The sequence below is a fragment of the Leptinotarsa decemlineata genome, unplaced genomic scaffold (genome assembly GCF_025532065.1).
Source record: "Leptinotarsa decemlineata unplaced genomic scaffold, Ldec_3_MD MMD2_tig00026336_RagTag_RagTag, whole genome shotgun sequence".
Lineage (NCBI taxonomy): Eukaryota > Metazoa > Arthropoda > Insecta > Coleoptera > Chrysomelidae > Leptinotarsa > Leptinotarsa decemlineata.
Window position 1 is genome coordinate 9640837 of NW_027412692.1, and position 20894 is coordinate 9661730.

Here is a 20894-nt window from a genome sequence, read left to right on the forward strand (position 1 = left end):
CTATTTCAGTTTTTTTGTTAAAGTAATATCCGAGATAGTTTCTGTTATAGAATAATCCATTTACATGCAAAGGAAAACTATTTTCCTTATTACTGTTATTAAATATCATTTTTTTTTACATCGTAGCTGACTCAATAATTTCAAAAAGTCATTGTCTAACTGTTTCTTTATATATGCCGTATTGATATAATCTATTTGGAATTGAGAGACCAACCGCATATCAAATAACCTGCGACTCGCCCCGTCTCAGCACGGGTGCAATGCTGATACTAAATATAAATTCATCTACCGGAAATTAAAGGGCATGGATGTGATGAATAGATAATTTTGTTTTATGGATATGTATATATATATATATATATATATATATATATATATATATATATATATATATATATATACATATACATATAGGAACGTGTTAGGAATCACATGTTAAAAGGTAAGACTTCGTTAATCCTTAGCTCGCACAAGTTTCGACTTCAGAGGGTTGTCGTTCGTAGGGGTGCGACAGCTGGTAAACGGAAAAACAGAACAGACAGAACAGATAGATAGATATATTTATTTGACAACTTCACATTTGAATGTTTGTTGCAAGTCAGTTAAAATATACATAAAAAAAGAAAAAAAAACTAATCACAAGTTAAAAATATTGAATCATAAATTGTGAATAAAATGAAAGATAATTTTGAACATTACAATAATCAGTCTAAAATTTTTGAAAGTGTCAAAAAACAAATATTATGTATAAACATGAGCTTCACATATCAGATGAAATAAAATCGGCATAATTGAAGTACTTAAATAATCCTGAGTACTATAAAAACAATTTTCCAGGAGAATAGTTCTGACTCTGTTTTTGAAGGAGCTTTGTTTGAGCACTTTGAACGAATTAGGAAGATGATTGTAGATATTGATATTCAATGAATTTTCAATAGACCATGTGAGTTTGTATCGAGGCTGTATGAATAGATCTGCATTTCTTATAGCATGATGATGAATATCCTGATGCTGCGAATAGATTGATTTATTTTTATGGATTTTAAGTAACTGATCATATATGAATTCCGATGGTAGTGGTATATACCCATTTTTTGAAAAGCGGCTTACAGTGATCTCTATAATTGGCATTCATCAATATTCTGACTGCTTTTTTCTGAAGTCTGAAGATTTTAATGGAGTGAGAGGAATTATCCCACAAAACTATGCGATAATTCATATGTGAGTGGAACAAAGCAAAATATGAACTTCTCAGGGCGTCAAGAGACAATACTCCATTTAGCTGTCGAAAAGCAAATATACTCTTACACAGCTTCTTACTCAGTTCATCAATGTGTGCATACCATGATAAATTCCGGTCAAGAGTGAGTCGTAGTAATTTGGCAGTATCATCGCCATTTTCAGTGGTTTCAGTATTTGAGGTCGTAAACAAGACCTTCTGGGTCTTTCTTTCATTAAATTTCAACTTATTTGTTGTGAACCACAGAGACGCCTGTCTCAGAGTATTTTCAGTAATTGATGGTTATTCGATTATGTTTTTCTGAGACGTTATTAGAGGTGTGTCATCTACGAAAAGAACACATTTACCTGGTGACATAAAATGACTGAAGTCATTGAAATATATCAAGAATAGCAATGGTCAAAGGACGGATCCCTGCGGTATAACATTCTTAATAGTTTAATTGTCAAACATGTTTCCATTCACACACACAGATTGGGTTCTGTTACATAAGTACGACTGAGTGGTAGCCCCCTCACTCCATAAAACTTTAACTTTTTGAAAAGAACATCGTGCGAAACGCAGTCGAATGCAGTCGAGAGATCACACATGGCTAATATTTGAAAATCCTTTGTAAATCTACAACATAAAACGAACATACATACAAAATGTCAGGCTCCAAAAATATTGCGGTACAGAGAAACAGTGATGAAATAGTTATTTATTATACAAGGGAAAAAGTATTAGATTTTAGCTCGAGTTTGTGTTGTCTCCCGACGCGAAGCGTTGCTAAATTTATGAAACCGCGTATTCAAGATTCATGGAATGGAAGATGAAAAAGACATGCAGTTCTTCCTCGGAGACGGTGTTATTGGCTTTGCAGCAGCAAAGGATCGCCCCCTGTTTTATGCATATCGTAATTTGGTGTCCTTATACCTGTACCTGGTTTGAATAAACTGTGTAGACCGTGTTCATGTTGATTCAGGTAGTTTGGTGTTCTTATACTTGGATTGGGTAAACTGTGCGAAGCGTGTTCATGTTGACTCAGATAGTTTGGTGTGCTTATACCTGTACCTGGTTTGGGTAAACTGTGTGAAGCGTGTTCATGTTGACTCAGGTAGTTTGGTGTGCTTATACCTGTACCTAGTTTGGGTAAACTGTGTGAAGCGTGTTCATGTTGACTCAGGTAGTTTGTTGTGCTTATACCTGGACCTGGTTTGGGTAAACTGTGTGAAGCGTGTTCATGTTGACTTAGGTAGTTTGTTGTGCTTATACCTGTACCTGGTTTGGGTAAACTGTGTGAAGCGTGTTCATGTTGACTCAGGTAGTTTGTTGTGCTTATACCTGGACCTGGTTTGGGTAAACTGTGTGAAGCGTGTTCATGTTGACTTAGGTAGTTTGTTGTGCTTATACCTGTACCTGGTTTGGGTAAACTGTGTGAAGCGTGTTCATGTTGACTCAGGTAGTTTGGTGTGCTTATACCTGTACTTGGTTTGGGAAGCGTGTTCATGTTGACTCACGTAATTTAGTGTGCTTATACCTGTGCATAGTTTGGGTAAATAGTGTGAAGCGTGTTCATGTTGACTCATGTAGTTTGGTGTGCTAATACTTGGATTGGGTAAACTGTTTGAAGTATGTTTATTGTGACACAGGTAGTTTGGTGTGCTAATACCTGTAACATGATTGAGTAAATTGTCAATAACATTCGTTGACCCTTTTCTGCCTGCCGTCATGCTGTTTGCTATTCTTGAAATTGTTAAAAAAGGATTTCATATTCGGTTGAGGTTGGTGGTGGAAGGTTTACATGGGAACAACTAAAACATACATGGGAACAAGGCTGAAAGAGCATGGAGGAAACTGTAGACTAGGCCAACCCGACAAGTTGGCTGTGGCGGAAAAATTTACCTTATCCAGTTACAGTTATTAGCACACCAAACTACCTGACTCAACATAAATACGCCTTAGAGATTACTCAGGATGTATTGACCTCTGAAGAAACTAGTCACTCACGTCAGCGAAACGTCAGTAAAAAATTCCAGAAATTGGCGGCCTTCAAACCCGAAAAATAGTGATACTGAATTTTATCCTCGTTATTTGAAAGAAGTATACTGTTTAATATTTTTAAAAGAAAGTGTATGATTCATGCGATTTGTGTAAGTGAAAGTGGAATGTTTATGAATTCAAAAATAAGTGGTACGCATATTGATCGATTCCTTTTTAAAGAAATTATTCTTGGAAACCTAAAAAGATGCCATAAATTACCTGACTACTGACCAAAGTTACAGATAACTTTGAATCTGACAATTGTATTTCAGAAGAATTTGATACACGTATTATTCACAACTATTTCCTTTTCCACTTTTCCGAAACAAAATCTTTCAAAGCCAATCAGATAAAAAATACCTTCGAGATTGCTGGAAGCTCTGTGAAGTTTGTAAATTCCAAAATAATAACATTGGTCCTTAATAGAAATGAGACATCTTAATTATTTTTGAAAGCAAATATAATAGATTGAGTAAGAAAGTAAATAGTGCTCTAGGTTATTTTTTGATGTTCGAAACCATTAGAATAACCAAACTGATTGATTTTATTATTTCTTCTTATTAACAAAAATTGACATTCCAAACAATAATATAGGAAAAATGAGAAATGAAACTTTCTATATTTTTATAACTTTTATTCGTAACTAGTACTACTGCATTTTCAAACTAATACAATGAGTTTATTGTATTAGTTTGAAAATTTCGTTATACGACTGAACTGCAGTAACATTAATTACAAATAAAAGTGGTAAAAAACATACAGAATTTGATAATATAGAGTATAATAATTGTATGATAGCTATTTTCCGGGTTTTTGGATGTGAGCTGCAGGTTTTATGCCTGGTGTTTCGTCTATAACTTTGGTAGATATTATCAGTGAAATTATGCCCGAAAATCGAAGTTGAATATTTTATATTTCAGAAAGGAACTGAAATCTCACTGATATGTCCAGTTTACCGTGAAATTTTCACTGTGAATTGTTTTCAAAAGCACGAAAGATGTCTCGATACACAGTATCTTCTTTATTTCTTTTTTAGTGTCATGACTTTGAAAATTTTCTATAGTGGTCAGTTCTATCCCAGAAATATAATACATGAATGAAATACAACTAAATTATAAATCTTGCAATGAATATTTCAAAAACGCTGGAATGAGCGCTGTAAAAAATTTATATATGAATTAATTGAAATGTAATATTTCAATTTCAAAGAAATTGGTGATATAAAATCGTATCAAATATTCTCAAAGATATTCAACTGAAAATAGCTCGGAAAACAGTTTGTTTTAATGAATAAGAAAAGAAATTATGTCGAAACATATAAAAGAATTTTCAGAAGAAATGAAAAGTAACAACAACTACGAACGCATTTAAATATTTTCTGAAACTTCAGGAAGTAACAAAAATGTTGTAGGATGAGTATTGATTTATTTAGAGGGCGCATTTTAAGGCACATCTGTTATGATGATGCTGTTTTGCAGACAAAAAATCAAAATAGATAAAATTGTAGTTACACCAATCCACGTTTTGTTTGCAAACACAAAATAATCAAATATCAATCAAAACCTCCGAATCAACTCACCGCAGGATCATTTTCAATTTCCCTCGAACTAGCCAACTTTCCGTCAAGTTTCGGCCCCACAATGAACTCGAGAATATGCCACCCGGAAACTGTCACCCACACATAACCAAAGCAAAAGAACCACTCGAAAAACCGTATTCCAAAAATCATGTCGCGCCAAAAAAATCCTCCTGATGGAATCTAGGCCATGCTTCGAATGAGGATCGCGCGAGATTCATCGGGCATCTTCAAAACGTTGTTTTGGATCGTGCCGTGCCGAACACATTTATTCGATGATTTTTTCCATTGGGCTCGCCTGACAGTTGCGTGCGAGAAAACGGAATGCGACGTCTTCGGAAGATGGTGGGTCGGATGAAACTTTCGCCTTTGTCGGATGTCTTTATAATAATGCGGTACCAAGGACGTCAGAGTTCGTCAACATTGTACGTACCAGCGTAGAGGTACCAATGCGGAATGTATTGGAATAATAGGCATTCAAACTTCAACGTAGAAGTTCCTGGAGGGGACATTCACCTCCTCGCAAAATGTTGTTTCATCGGTTTTTGGGGTTTCACTAAATTCTTGAACTAATACGAAGTTACGTCCGTGCCTCTTCCTGATACACCATTGACACCGCCAAGACAATTATCGTCACCAATACCAACTTTTTCCAAAGATGACCCTGGACTCTGTCCAGAAGTTTTCAATGCTATTTTGAGCCAGTATTTAATAGAAAACCCGATTAAACAAATTAAACAGTACAATTTTCCGCGTGACTCTTCGAGGCGAACATTTTCCCAGTATTATTATGAAGGGTATTTAGGAAACGGTGAAAATTATCACACTTAGTGGTTGCTGTGTTAAGTGTCAAAAATTCCGTTTACTGCTTCTGTTGCAGGCTATTTGAATTAAAACATAAAAATCTGCGAGAGAATTAGTGATTGGCAACATCTAGCTTTGGATTGCAGTAGACATGAGAAGAATTCTTCTCATTTTAATAGCTATAAAAAATGGACAGATTCATGTCTCGCTCTTGAAAATAAAAACACTATTGGAAGTATTCAACAAAAACTTTCAGAGGTTGAAAAGCAGCGCTGGTACGATGTAATCAAAAGAATATGTGGTCCAATTTCTAAGTACCTACACAAAATATGGCTTTTCGTGACCAAATCCAAAAATTATACGACCGTAACAATGGTGATTGAATATGTATTGAACTGTTAGGAAGACTTAACATAAGTATACGACGCGTAACGAATGATTCGGATTTCAAAGCTATGCCGACTTATCTTGGAGATAATATCTATGGAACGCCGTTTTACTTTTTATTGTCACAAATATTCATTCCTCAATTTATTCAACCAACAATTTATTTGTTTGAATTTAATTGATTCATGCATTTGTTCGATACATTAAAAACGATTCTTCGCAAAATTTGTTCTATTTTAAATGACACTTGATTTAAAATGTTACATGAATTAATTTGTTTGATGAAAAGTTGCGAACAGCTATAATATAGATTCATTGTTTGAAATTTTTGAAAGTAAATATTTGTCACATATACTTTTTTTGTAACTATCGAATAATTTACTACAATTTCTGTGAAACATGAATAAACTTGTTTGTTGATAATTATAGTTACATGAATTAAAACGATTGTTGATAATTTTAATTCGGCGCTAATGTCGAGCGGATTCTTGCAGAAGCTGAATTTTTAAATCTGGCAACAAGCTAGTCTAGTGATAGTTACACAATATTCCGTCCGAACGCAGCGCCGAATAAAAATTATCAACAATCAATTTAATTCATGTATCACCTAAAAGCAACAATCAAAACAATTCATTTTTACAAAATACCAATAGAAAGTAAAACGGCGTACCGCGTAGTCATTTATAGTGGAAAATCTAGCCAAAATTAATTTGGACATAAGCAACTCATGGGGACAAGGCTGTGATAATGGATCAAATATGCGCGCTAAAAATATGTTCCACTTTTCATGACACGTGACGATCCGCTCCAAAAAAAGGATCGTTTTGGCTGCGCAAAAGCAAAGAGGAACAGACCTTGAAAAGTGACATGGATCAATGTCAATGCTGACTTGCTGAATCGACATCCGGCGGTACACAGTTTTCAAAACGACGAAACAAAGACTCTTTATGCTGACTTGCTGAATCGACATCCGGCGATACACAGTTTTCAAAACAACGACACAAAGACTCTTTATGCTGACTTGCTGAATCGACATCCGGCGATACACAGTTTTCAAAATGACGACACAAAGACTATTTATGCTGACTTGCTGAATCGACATCCGGAGATACACAGTTTTCAAAACGACACAAAGACTCGATTTTCACCTATTCACCTATTTCACCTATTTTACTATAAATTCCGTCCTGGGTGGCGAATTAAGTTAGTTATACTAGAATTGCATTCAAGTTATAAGTTTGTTTGTAACTTAAGGAAACACAGTACAGTTTTCCTTTTTCAAAATGAATAATTTTAAAAAAACTTATATTTTAAAAGTGAGATATACAAGTATATAAACATGCGTCAGTAGGTCATGTGATTGAACTCACATTCATACATACATACACAAATTCCACAATGGAATGCATAAGAAATTCAAAGTGTTATTTTTTTCAAGTATTATCTGCAGATATACTAAGTTTTCCAGATTACCAAAATATTTTTTGTGTTTTGACAATATTAATAATATATTTTGAAAAGAGTATATTGAATATATATAGTATAGAGTATATAGAATGTTTAAGGCTTTCTGTTGCGTTGTTTCAAGAGTTTTGTCCGTTTCCAAACTGCGAAATCTCAGAGAATATTCATTGAATTCAATCGAAATAAGCGCCATTTGAATCGATGATTGACGAAGGTGCTTGAAGAAATGGAAGTCAGTTGGCGATAGGTTTGTGCAGTATGGTGGGTAAGGCAGAACTTCGATGCGAAATTCGTTGAATTTTCAGACGGTGATTTGTGAAACGTGCGGATAGGCGTTGTTGTGGAGCTCTTCTGTGGACCAGTACTGGCTGCTGCTGCTGACGCAAGTTTCGAAACATTTTGTCGATTTGCTCACAATGGCACTCTGCTGTGATGGTATGGCCCGGATGCAGAAAGTTATAGTTCATCACAGCAGATGCTGACCACCATACAGTACATGTTCTTTTTTTTTGTTGGAACAGTGTCCAACCACTGTCCTGAACGACTCCTGTTGTCGTAGAGGATCCACTTTTCATCACACGTGACGATTCGATTCAAAAAAAGGACTGTTTTGGTTGCGCAAAAGCAAAGAAGAATAGACCTCGTGACGTGGCAATTTCTGTCGATCGTTCAAATCTTGGAGCATTCACTTTTCGTGGTTTAATACCTTTCCAATACGTTTTAAACCACAAAAAACCGCATGGGAGTTGACGCCCGGTTTTTCACCTTTCCACGCCCCGTTTGTGATGGGTCAGTCTCCACCAGGATCCTCAAATTTTCGTCCTGGATTACTGTGGGTCTACCACTTCGGGGCTCATTTTCAAGGTTGAAATCTCCAGAACGAAATCTCGTAACTCAACGTAACTTAACGTTATCATTGCCATTCGCCTGATTAACCTTTCGGACTGTTTCAGCAACGCTTTGTTTCAATTTGAATTCGTAGTATTATTATTATATGAAACACTAGTGAACCAAACCCTTTAAAACTAACCGATGATTTTGTTGTGGTGAGAGTGATATTTGGCAGATGGATAGAACAAGTGCACGTTAAAAGCTACCTCTTTCACCTTTATGTTGTTTTGAGAAAGTTCTGTTCCAAATAGTTTTTGTGATTGGATTCCAAGGAAAGCAAAAAATTATGTTACTAGATGGGTTATCAATCAGTGTCTTATTTGGATAATGAAAACAATCTACCTGGGTATCAAAAAACTATTAAAGCTTGTGTAAACCAAGTATAAACTCAGTAAACTACGAACTAACAATATTGAAAGACGACTTATTTCTGTTCACTGTATTCAATTCATTCGTCCTCTTCAGCTGCAGTTCCATTTCTTGTGAAACAGAAGAAAAATATACACTTTTATTAAGGAACCCTTTTATTAGCCATGAACAGACAACGTATAACCTCAGGGCTAGTACTAGAGTGTCACCAAAATTTAGCCAAAGCCTCGGTAGATAATAATATTATCCTGAGGTGGTTTGAAGGGTACTACAGGAGTAAAGTTAATCGCATTGCCGACTCTTTAGCCAAGGAAGTGCCTGGACTAAGAATTTTAGGACCCAGTGGCACCTACGGCCTGATGACTTTGACAATTGCAGAACTAGTCAAATGTTACACCCATGCTCAATCCTTAAAGAGATTGGATGGAATCAGAGGATGTAATCTTACCAGGATCGCCTTGGGCGACACTGGGAAGTTGGCGCCGAAGAAATATCTGGCGATGACCAGGAAAAATCTGCGCTTAATAGTAGGATTTGACTGGCCACTGTCAACTAAGGAAACACCTCCATAATCTGGGGCTAGTGGTCATACCCCTATGCAGGATCTGTGAACAGGAAGATGAGACTCTCAGGCATGTCCTGTGCGAGTTCCCGAAGTTATCGTCAATAAGAGAGTGTGTGTTCGGCGAGTCTTGGCCTACACCTGCCGATATAAAAGATATGTCTCCCAGTGACCTGTCCACCTGTCTGGAAAGGGCAGGATGGACGATGACCTAGGAGAACAACTCCTCGAGAGGATGTACAATGGGCCACATGTGGCCTAAGTGCTGTGGGCTTACACTCACCCTCCCTACTCCACAGATACAGATAAGGAACCCTTGTTACATCCAAATATGCCAAACTGTACTCGACTCATTATCTCAAAAAACGACTCAGGTTATTATTCCTTTTTCATCTGCCTCCGAAGATTTTTCAGAACTCAAAATTGATTCTTAAGACGGAACGGACACATTTGATTCGACCAAGAGAAGTACATATCAGAAACACGCGATGGAATGTGGCTGCTCATCGTTTTGAGGTTCAACTCAGTACACCTCGAATTTCACTGTTCAAGAACTCTTTCATTTGGAGAACTGCGTTAATCTGAATACAATTCCTGAAAATGTTTTTCCAAATGGATTTAATCTCCAGCGATTCAAATCCAATGTAAATTGCTACTTTCGCACAGGCACGGCTCTTAGGGCACCCTAAGAATTTTCTTGTACTGCTCGTGTCCTCAAAAATACTACAATTTTCAGTTTGTACCTATATTATAAAATTAATCAATTGGAAAAAGTGTGATCACAGTGTAAGGTTTTCAGTTTACACATTTGAAATAATTTAGCAATTGACTTATCAATGACAGATGGCAACAACCGTCCTGTTTTAAAAGTATCGAACAATAAGATATTTTGCAGGTAACCGCTGTCAGAAATTCTTGTCAGTAGCGGTTATGAAATGGTTATTTTTGGAACATATAGTTCATACTACAAGAACATAGTTCACCAAATGGGATAGTTCTGGATAAAATGTAGTTCCGGTTTTGTTGAAATGAATCTCAAACCAATAGGCAACAGTTTGTTGTGTACTTAGAGTCGAAAACACCCGGTGAAAATTTATGTTGAATAGTTCAAGGATGTCTAGCTTGCTTGTAATGCGTGTTCTCCAGCCATGTGGACGATTTTTTTTTGGATGGAATTCATGAACAGCCTGTAAAACACAGGCCCAAGTACTGTTCCCTGAGGCACTCTGTAACCACACCACCATTAATGGTGGCACACTATGTCCTGTACCTCAAGAAACTTTCCATCAGCTGGTATGATATTCTCAGTATTCTAAAGTTTTCCAGAGTTTCGAATAATTTTGGGTGGCTGGCTATAGCAGTTTTTTTTGTATTGACTCTGCTATAGCATCTTGAGTTGACCTGCCATCCATAACACCAAGTTGATTTAAAAAAAATCAGATATGTTAAGGTGCGAATGCTCGCTCATGCTCGCTCGTGCTCGCTTTTTTGGTGAATACGCACCTTTAGAGGGAAGCGATAAGCAACTGTAGTTTGAGACTTTCTGTTTGTCCCAAGATTTGTGAAGTGGTTATATATCTGCTAATTTCAAGGTATCTGGAATTCTACTCTGTAGACAGAAGCAAGAAATAAGTAGATTGATTGAATATAGGAATACTTACCACTGGACAGTCACTGAAATTGACTGCTCAAGATATCAGATAGAATTTCAATATTCTTCCATAATTTTTTCCTTCACAAACTATGCATTTCGTTCCGTATCTATAAACATACCTACTCTTATTGCGTACTTTGTATATAGAAGTAACATTTTTAATCGATTAATTGCAGTGGTACTCATGTCGACGTTGAAAATATAATTAAACAAGTATTTTCACTTGTGAAAGCAACTGCAGAAATCCACACCGTCATTGCAACAAAATTGGATATTTTTATAATGAAGGTGTTGAGGTGAATGTACTTTATATTTTCATTTCAAGAAGTGGTTCATCAGGCCTAAGATACTGCGAGTCACAAATGTTTTACCAGAAAAATAAGTAAGAAGTGACTAAAAACTAATGTTTTATATTCATCATGAACTAGCGACGTTATATTGCTTCAAAGTGTGATAATGAACAGTCGAAACTTTTTAGACGCAATATTAAATTTGAAAAAAGGTGCTGGAAGAATGAGAAAACAAAATAATAAATCAAAAGTGTCTCTTATCATTGTTTCTATTAGGAATCCAAATATGCGAAACACCCTTTTCATGTTACTTATTTGTTGTTTAAGTTATTCATTATTGATTAGCGACATTTACGAAATTATTAGCGAAATTCTCAGGGACATTTACGGGTGATTAAATGAACTGTTGCATATTCATTATCGCAAAGTATAGTTTGAATTTTGATTCATGAAGCTACATTTAATTTTTTCCTGAAATGAGTGATTTGAACCTGTCCGAATAGATCTAAATGAAAAAATGAAAAATGTTGGCTATAGAAAATGGTAGTTTTAAGCCTTATTGAAAGAGAAATAACACAATGTCAATTTTATTTTCAAGAGAAATACTTTCGAAAATGTTCTACAGTTTCGGCTTCTAATATGTGTAAATTCATTTTAATTGAATGCTAATAAAAACAACATCGTTCTGAATGAACAGATAGATATTCATAATTCTCGAATCATCAATAATTCCCCAAATGACTGTTGATACCTCTCTCTACCTATTAATGCAACTTTCAGTACTCAAGGAGATGACATCATATACGTAGGTGAGTTTATAACTCGCTCTGAAGATGACACAATGTGTCGAAACAACTGTTAGCATCAATTATTAGTGTTGTGTTATTTTTTTTTTGATAATATTTGCTAGTATATTAAAGAAGAAAGTAACACAAATCATGAAAATATGAAACAACAAAAGTTTCCAGTGGCGCATTTGCTTTTTCAGCTGCAGGAAAACCCGGAAAAACCTGCAGTACCACATCATCTGAAGATCTTGATCTGCCAATGTCCTCTCTCTCATAAAACAAAATGTAGGGTGTCTCCAGAGGTTCCAATAAATGCAATACATCGCCAGAACACTTAGTGACATGACTATATGAATTGTGTAAATTGTAAAGTATTATTTTCACCCTACCCATTCAATTTCGAAAAATCCTTTTTACCATCGGGGTTCAATCGATTATGAGTGCTTAATCTGTTTTTTGAATCTTAAATTGAAGGGTGGGGCAAGTGCTATGGAGCCTAATTTTTAATTTTGAACAGCTTTTTTGAGAAATCATATGAGAGACACATTTAGGGTTTTGGCAATGGCCAGACTTTCTTCTCAGTAGAAACTCCCAAAAATGTATATGAAAGGTAATGTAACTGTAAAACTTCGATGGTAATTCATTTGCATTTATTTAATGGCACATTTCCTATTCTCATAAAGTTGAAATTGCACATACATTTTTCTTCTACTTAGGGCCGTCACGAAAAGAAAAAAAAAAGAAAAACCAGGGGGGGGGGGAGGGGAATCCAAATTTTCCCAACCCCACCAGCAAAATTTCCCAACTTTTGAAGAAATGAAAGCCGAGGGATTAATTACTACTATAATATATTAATTTTCTTACTTAGCTATCCAAAGATTGGCAGAATGCTTATACCCGTTAAGGTATATACAAATAAAAATAAATTTTGGTAATTGTAAAAATAATAATGGGAATTATTCTACTTTGGACCAAGGCCCTTGGTCTACCACCATATCCATCATGTATAGGAATATTCAATACAAATGAAAGGAAACAACACTTAAATAATATTGTGCTTATTGTTTTCTACTATTATTTTTTCTATCTTCACAGCCCGAAATTTCCCAACTTTTTCAAGTCGAAAAAACAGCGAAAAGTTGGGAATATTGTAAAAATGTCATTTCAAAATTTGTCGACTGTTCAGTACTGTTTTCTTACTTGTGAGAAATTAAAATTTTTTGAAGATTTCAAACAACTCAGAATTTTCTTCAAGTTATCCATGTTGGGAAATCGCAACTTTCTTCTGGTTCTTTCCTTTTTCTTATTATCTCTCCTTTCCTTTTCTCTCATTTTTATTTTTATTCAATTTTTTTACTATTATTGTTTTCTATCTTCATGACCCAAAATTTCCCAACTCTTCCCAACTTTTTCCCAAGTCGAAAAAACAGGTGGGGGGAGGCTACCCACCATTCTCCCATGGCGACGGCCCTGCTTTTACTTATTCAAAAATATTCTTGAAGTAGGTAGCTGCTTTTGAGGGAACGAGGGTTTCATTTTAACTTGTCAAACGGTTGTGTTAAACTACTAAAATGTGAAATGCGCATATCTTTTTAATAATTATTGGTTGGATGCAAGGAAATACGAAGAGCGTACGAAACGAAGTACAATTTAAGATATTTTGGATATTTGTTGCAGTGCGCAATAGCTCTTTATAAACAGTTCGGGAGCTGTATGTATTCTGCTGTATATCAGTTTTAATGATGAATGTTATTTTTTCTAAATGGAAATGCAAATAACCAAAGTTATTGTCAGAGTGAAAGAATCAACGCATAAATAACACAGTGGAACTTAATGCCCTGAGAGAACTGCACCTTCTCACGTTCACTCATAAAATATTGCAAACCGGAACTCCACCCTATCTGCGTGATAAACTCATTTCACTATCTTTCAACAATAACAGTCGCAATCAACACCTCTTGTTTATATCCAATCATAATTCGGCTATTTTTACACGTAGTTTCTCATACATGGCAGCTAAATTGTATAACACCATACCTGTAGACTTCAAACAGTTTCCTCTCAAGAACTTTAAAAAAGACTCAAAGCTCTAATGTCAACGAGTCAATAAGTTATCACAATACTGTCCTCATGCTTATCAAATAGGTTTCGATTTCCCAGATGTTGTTTTACCATATCGCGGATTTTATCATTTTGTGTTATTTTATAGTTATTTTATTTTATAATAATTTATTATTTATTTACGATACCATGCATTCTTTTATAGTTTGAAAGGTTAGGTTTAAAAGCAGCTATAATAGCTGAACCTCGCCCATTCATCATATTATGTTTCATCATATCTTTCTACTGTTTATTTTTATTACGATGAATAAAGACCTGTTATTATTATTATTATTATTATTATTATTATCTCTACTTCAACATGCATAGCGCACTAGCTAATCCCAACGAACTAAAAATGCAAACAAAAGGTAATTCTGTTATAGAAAGATCTTTGGCTCTACAGGACAACGCTTCACCTTATCATTTTTTCTAATCCGACAATGAATAAATATGGATGAATCAACAGAATGAAAAAAATATTTTTTTTTCGAGTTAATCAGATTAACACCTTCAGATTTCTTTCGTTGGTAACGATGTAAATTCATTGGTTTCAAAGCTGCTGATACCGATGGATTGAAGGCGAATTCCTGCAGTATAATGAATATATTTCTTTTCCTCCAGCACTGGAACGAAAATATTGAAATAATCAAAACTAAAATGTAATATTTCTACCCCACCTCTGCATTTTTAAATTCATTAGATATCAATAAATCATGAATATCGATTTAAACTGATTGCAGAACCAATGCTGTTATTGGATTGTCATTGACGACATTCTTTTCTGTTATACAATACTTTTGAAGTATCATTTGGGACACTACCAAGGACAAAGAAATGCTGTATATGCCGACAATCGCGGTCTATGTTCGTTTATGCGGAGGCCTCATTTTTAAACGATTACATTCCGTTATGAGGTTACAGTAATTTTTATTTGCATATTCTCAGATACGAGGGGTGAGTAAAAGTTATCTGCACTGTTTTCAATTGTTTGTTCACGTGATGTAACTGGTCGATACTTGGTGAAAATTCATAGCAAGCTTGAGTTATACCTCATTGTGAAATTTCCTCTGAAAATTTCGCAAAACCACAACACGTTTCACTACACAATAAATTCTTCAGGCGTGGAAATACTAACTGAATTTTAGGGATGTTTCGGATATGCTCTACCCAAAGAAGCCACAGTAGACATTTGAACCATGTTATATTCCACACATAATGGCATCAATTGATCTTTCAAACAAATAAAAAATTCACTTTACACCAGACACCTTCCGAGGTCAGAGCGTGTGAAGATATCTCTGTACGCCAATTACAGGGCTCTTCTCTCATCTTCCATGGATCGGGAGCTCGGCGTCGTCTACATGCAACCTACATTGAACGACCTAGAGGGCTGATACCCCGAATGGAAGATCCGAGTGAACCCGGAAAAGACTCAGGCGATAACCATGGAAAGAATGCTATCTTCTCCGGTGCGGGTAAATTACCTCACCTGGAACCCGCACATCACAACCGTGAAGGCAAAGATCGAGGGTCGGAACGAAACTCTAACAATAGACGATCCTAACTGAGCCTAAAGAACAAAATCACGATCTATAAAACGATGTTCAAGCTTGTCATCATGTGTGCTTCAGGCGTCTGCGGACAACGTCTAATATCTCTATTCTGGAGAGATTGCAAAATAAGTTAATACGGATGATTGTGAATGCTTCGTGTTTCGTACGGAACGAAGCCATCCGCAGAGATTTGCAGTTGCCTTCCATTCAGCAGCCCATTCAGTCGAGGAATCGACAAGTCTTTGATTGCGCAGAAACCCACGATTATCCGTTAGTTAGGGAAGCTATAGATTATGCTGTAGACGACCCTTCTCGATATAAAAGGCCCAGACTCAGTCGAATAAGGCCCTCATGTCCGCCGTTAAAAGATGAACAATATCTTCATTCAAACACTCCAGTCAGGCAGGACATTCATGCCGCCATCCCATGATCTGTCTTGACTCGTTTGTCCTTCTGAAAAACACCAGTCGAAAGGGTAAGGGAGTCAGGCTCCAACATGTTTAAACCGAATTAAACTAAAATTCTGATGATATCTCATGCACACTTTGTTTTATTCAAATTGAAACATGGAAAGCGCCTAATGAAACATACGTATTTGCAGAGACACTAAGCTCGGGAATATATCTAGTAGTAGGAGAACATGTCATACGATAGCCAAAAAAATGATCATTAGAAACATATCATTCCTACAAATTAAGCACAAGCCATCAGCATTGTGTTGATAGTCTATCAAAGGTAGGTACATCAATGAGAAAATAAAATAAAAAGCAGGAAACTGTAGAGGTGCTTCAAAAATGGCGATGCCGAAAGATGGTAGAACGGTACAAATTGAAACCAAAACTAAAAGACGGAACAAGATGTTCCTTGGTGTGAATATTTGAAATTCATTGAAATACTTCGTCAGAATCTTTCGATATCAGTACGACTTCAAAGAAGGCTTGTCAACCGAGGACGCAATTTATAGACTAACTTCAATCATTTATACTGCTTCAGATGGAATAGAACCGATATTTGGTATATTTATAAACCTTTCCAGAGATTTTGACATCGTATGTGTCATACAAATCTATTGAGAAAAGTAAACAATCATGGCATCCAAGGAAAGACATATGGTCTTCCGTCCAGTTACTTATCAAAGCGCGAACAGAGTGTGGAAATTGATGGTGTACTGATTATGCCCAGACTGTGACTCATGGTGTTACTTAAGGTACTGTATACTGGGTCCACTTCTTTTTATCATCTACATGAATACTTGGTTCTCCCTAAATACCTCTGGGCAAACAATAAGTTTCGTCAATGATACTGTCAACATGTACAAACCGTTGATTTTGATTTTCCTAAAATTTCAGAATGGTTTCAATTCAATAAATTGACTGTTCACAGAAAAACTTCATATTTACCATATACATCTTACATCAGCGGAGTATCAAATCTAGGCCCTCTCAAGGTAAGTTTGAATGAAAAAATCCTTTCAGCAATATCGGTGAAATACCTTGGTGTATCCACAAATGAGATAGCCTCTCAAAAATTAAGGGGTGTTCCGAAATTCAGATAGATATCCCAAGGGTTTAATGGGCATCAGACAATTGAAAATAATTTATTTCCCGCTAATATACTCACAACTCTCATATGAAATTGAAATATCGAAGAAGGGGGGGGGGTTGGTGATTGTTTTGAAAAAAGTTTTAATGTAGTTCAAAAATGGATCATGAAACTAATATTTGGCAAGACCCGTGATTATTGTAGCGATCTCTTATATGGAGAAGCCTAAATCATGGATATCTGCAACAATTCTGTATGAAAATATTATGTTGTGTATCTTACACTTTGTTTTGGGTTCAGGAGCCATTATCTTGAAATAAAAATACGAATTGAGTACGAGAAATACATACTTATTGAAAACTATGACCGATCTACCTATCGGTAATAAAACACACATTTGATGCAATAATTTCTAATAACGACCCCTGCATTTCTAACAATAAGTTTGCATTAAGTTTGCGTTGTTATGATAAAAATCAATTGAAAATAGTTCTGAAACTGATAAAAATTAGAAATTTGCATGAAAAATAACTTGCACCGGGTGCAATTTTGACATATAATTAATTTGTTCAGTCTGTAGATGTCTAGTATTTCATAAAGAATGTTACACTTTTATACTTCTAAAATAAGTAGCTGTATTACTCCTTATATGGGTCGGAATTTGAAATATACGTTCGGATACCTCTAATCAGCTAGTTTGTAGTGATTTTGTTGCGTATTTTCAATCTCTTATTAGAAAACTGAACTGTTTTCGAAGTAAATCTCAAAATCTATCACCGACTTACAGATAGGTAATGAAGCACATGCCATAAAATTATTTCTATTATCGACCTCTGCGTGTCTCACAATAGATTTGCATTGTTATAATGAAAACCAATTGAAAACAGTTTTAAAATTGATATAAATTTGAATATATATGAAAAGTAACTCACACCTAGCGCAATTTCAAAAATCACTAATTTGTTTATAGTGATTTTGTTGCGTATTTTCAACCTCTTATTAGAAAACTAAACTGTTTTCAAAGTAAATCTCAAAATCTATCACCGACTTACAGGTCGGTAATGAAGCACATGCCATAAAATGGTTTCTATTACCGACCTCTGCTTTTCTCATAGTAAGGTTGGATTTTTATAACAAAAACTAGCAGAAAACACTTTCAGACATAATGAATATTTCAAATACACATGGACACTAACTAAAAAAATCAAACTATGCCTCTAGAACCTTAATTTCAAAGTTCAAGTACTTACCGATCACAGTACACTATTGCACTATCAACCGTCTTCGACAAAGAACAATGGTCGAAACTCTGTTTCATTGATAGGAACAGTTTTGTCACATGTACATATTCGAATAAGCTGATACTTTTTCTATTAAAGAATTTATTCTACAGCAAGGTACTGCATCGAAAATATGGACAATAGTAAGGTGAAATTGTAGGTTGTTGAAATTGTAGGTTGTGGAGGGTCGTTATTAGCCCATTTTACCTTATTCATTAAAAATGGAAAAACACTATTACAAGTTCACTGATACGATTACAATACCTGAAAAATTGTTGCTATATTTCTACCCCGATGTGAGAAAACGATCGGATAGCGAAATGCCAATCACGTGGCACCTAGAATATATAAGTAGGTTCTTTATGAGACTCAGAATATTGGAAAATATAGGACATACAAAAATTGTTCAACTGACTGAATTCTCAAGATGGGACGTGATATGTTTACTAAAATTAAAAATAAATATAGTTTAAAAAACAGAAAAACACGCTTTCAAAGAACATCAAACTAAAAATGAAGTATTATTGTAAAAAAAGCGTGGGCGCTTTGTGCCATATTTTTTGTATATCAAGAGCCCGTCGCTTTTTTTACAATTATACTAGTATTTCTCGTTCGTTATTGTCTTAAGCTTATTTTGGAAAAAATATTTTTAACTTTCCAGTTCGATGATCCTTGAAAGCGTGTTTTTTAGTTTTACAAATTATATTTATTTTATCTAAACTTAGGGATCAATCAGCCGTATATTGTTTTGAAAAATGACCATTGATATTTTCCGATTCCGGAGAGGGAGCCTGAAAATCAGTTACCAAGGCCAAAGCATCAGACGCCAAAAGGAGGGTTACAAATAAGGCAGCAGGCGCGCGTGGTAATAAAAATACTTTTTTCAAATGAAGAAATACATGTAGAGTGAGTTCGAATTATATCAAGGAGGTTGCGTACAGCGCCATCTGCCTGCGAATAGATCAAGCAATAATGTCGATAATTCTGTTAAATACAGATCCCGAGCTTGAGAGTTACAAGCAAAGAAACAAAAATACATACATACATACATACAGGTGAAGCTAATAAAAAGCTTGTTAAAAAAAAGAGACCAATCTGTCTCCTGATCAGGTCATTTTACCGAATTGTGGAAATTACCTTAAATGTTACTTTCATTGAAAATTTACCTATAGATGACCTTATCGAAAAATCTAAATATGTCTGTTCTTTTTAGTGTCCGACCGAAACTGGTTTTTACGACCGAAACCGAAAACGAATTTCGGCAACGGTCTCAGTTTCGGCCGAAAAAGAAACTTCCTAACAAGGATAATGTTTGAAAGGAGAAATTAAGAAACGGATATTTTATTCAGTTAGTCTTTATTTTTTTATCTTTGAATCACAACGTTATGCAGTCTTCGACATTTTTACTTATTGATAATCAACATAAAAACCCTTATTTGAGAAAAATTATGAATGGCACCTTAAAAATACTTGAAATAGGTGAGATGTTTATTTGAGAAGGTGTAGATCCTTCTTTTGAATATTATTGATGGGTTTTCAAAACTATTAAACATAAAATTACTTATTTGAGTTGTTACCTAATATCACTTGTATAAAATTTAATGAGCCGAACATGACCGATCAGAGCGCGGGAACCCCAGAATGCAGTTTCGGTTTCGGTCGTAGTTTTGGCAGACTTGCCGCCGAAACCGAAACTGAACCGAAACCGGTTTTTTTTGCCGAAACTCGACCGAAACCGAACTTTCGGTCGGACACTAGTTCTTTTGTATGTGTTATATTGTTTGTAATTTCCATTTACTTATACAAATAAACATTTTCATTATATTTTTTTATGAAAAATGTCAATTCCACAAATCAAAAACAGTTGGAATTGTGTATTTGAAACAACTAAATACGAGTATGACTCTGTCAATTATGATATGACTCACCGTAATGTTCGCTTTCGGTTCTGGTAATTCTACACCAATTCTTGGTCCCAGCGTGAACTCTAGAATATAAATTCCCATAATATTGGCACACGTATAAATCAAGTAAAGAAAAAAGAAACATCTTAATGTGCTGCTCAGATCTAACGAACGAAAATACTCGCGTATAATTGATCGTCGGGAATCTTTCTCGGTCATGTTTCTGTCTAATGAACCTCAATTGGCATTTTACTTCCATTTCAATGTCTTCGTTCAACCCGATCATTCAATATCAACGTGAACCCAGTGACCACCAGACTGATATTGGAAACATTTCATTATCATTTATTTTTTGAGATATGATGAAGTTCTTTGGAATTATTTTTATTAACGAGACCACTTAGTTACCAAAGAAAGATGAATCTTATTGAAACAACACTTTCAGTGAAGGATCTTAACATCTAC

The 20894-nt window shown here is 35.2% G+C and overlaps 1 protein-coding gene across 3 annotated transcripts in view; it reads right to left on the bottom strand.

Moving 5' to 3' along the window:
- Window positions 1-20688, bottom strand: part of LOC111503859 (lipase 1) — a 36973-nt gene extending 16285 nt beyond the window's left edge. The window contains exon 1 of one of the 3 annotated variants that reach the window (XR_012467450.1): window positions 20454-20688. Coding sequence is in view for 2 of the 3 variants with exons in the window: in XM_023158280.2 (XP_023014048.2) it covers window positions 20454-20648 (195 nt within the window). In the remaining variant the exon portion in view is untranslated. Of the gene's footprint in view, window positions 1-4841; window positions 5413-20453 lie in introns of those variants that run through there. The other 2 variants (XM_023158280.2, XM_023158281.2) reach the window with 2 other exon arrangements.
- Window positions 20689-20894: the final 206 nt, after the last annotated feature.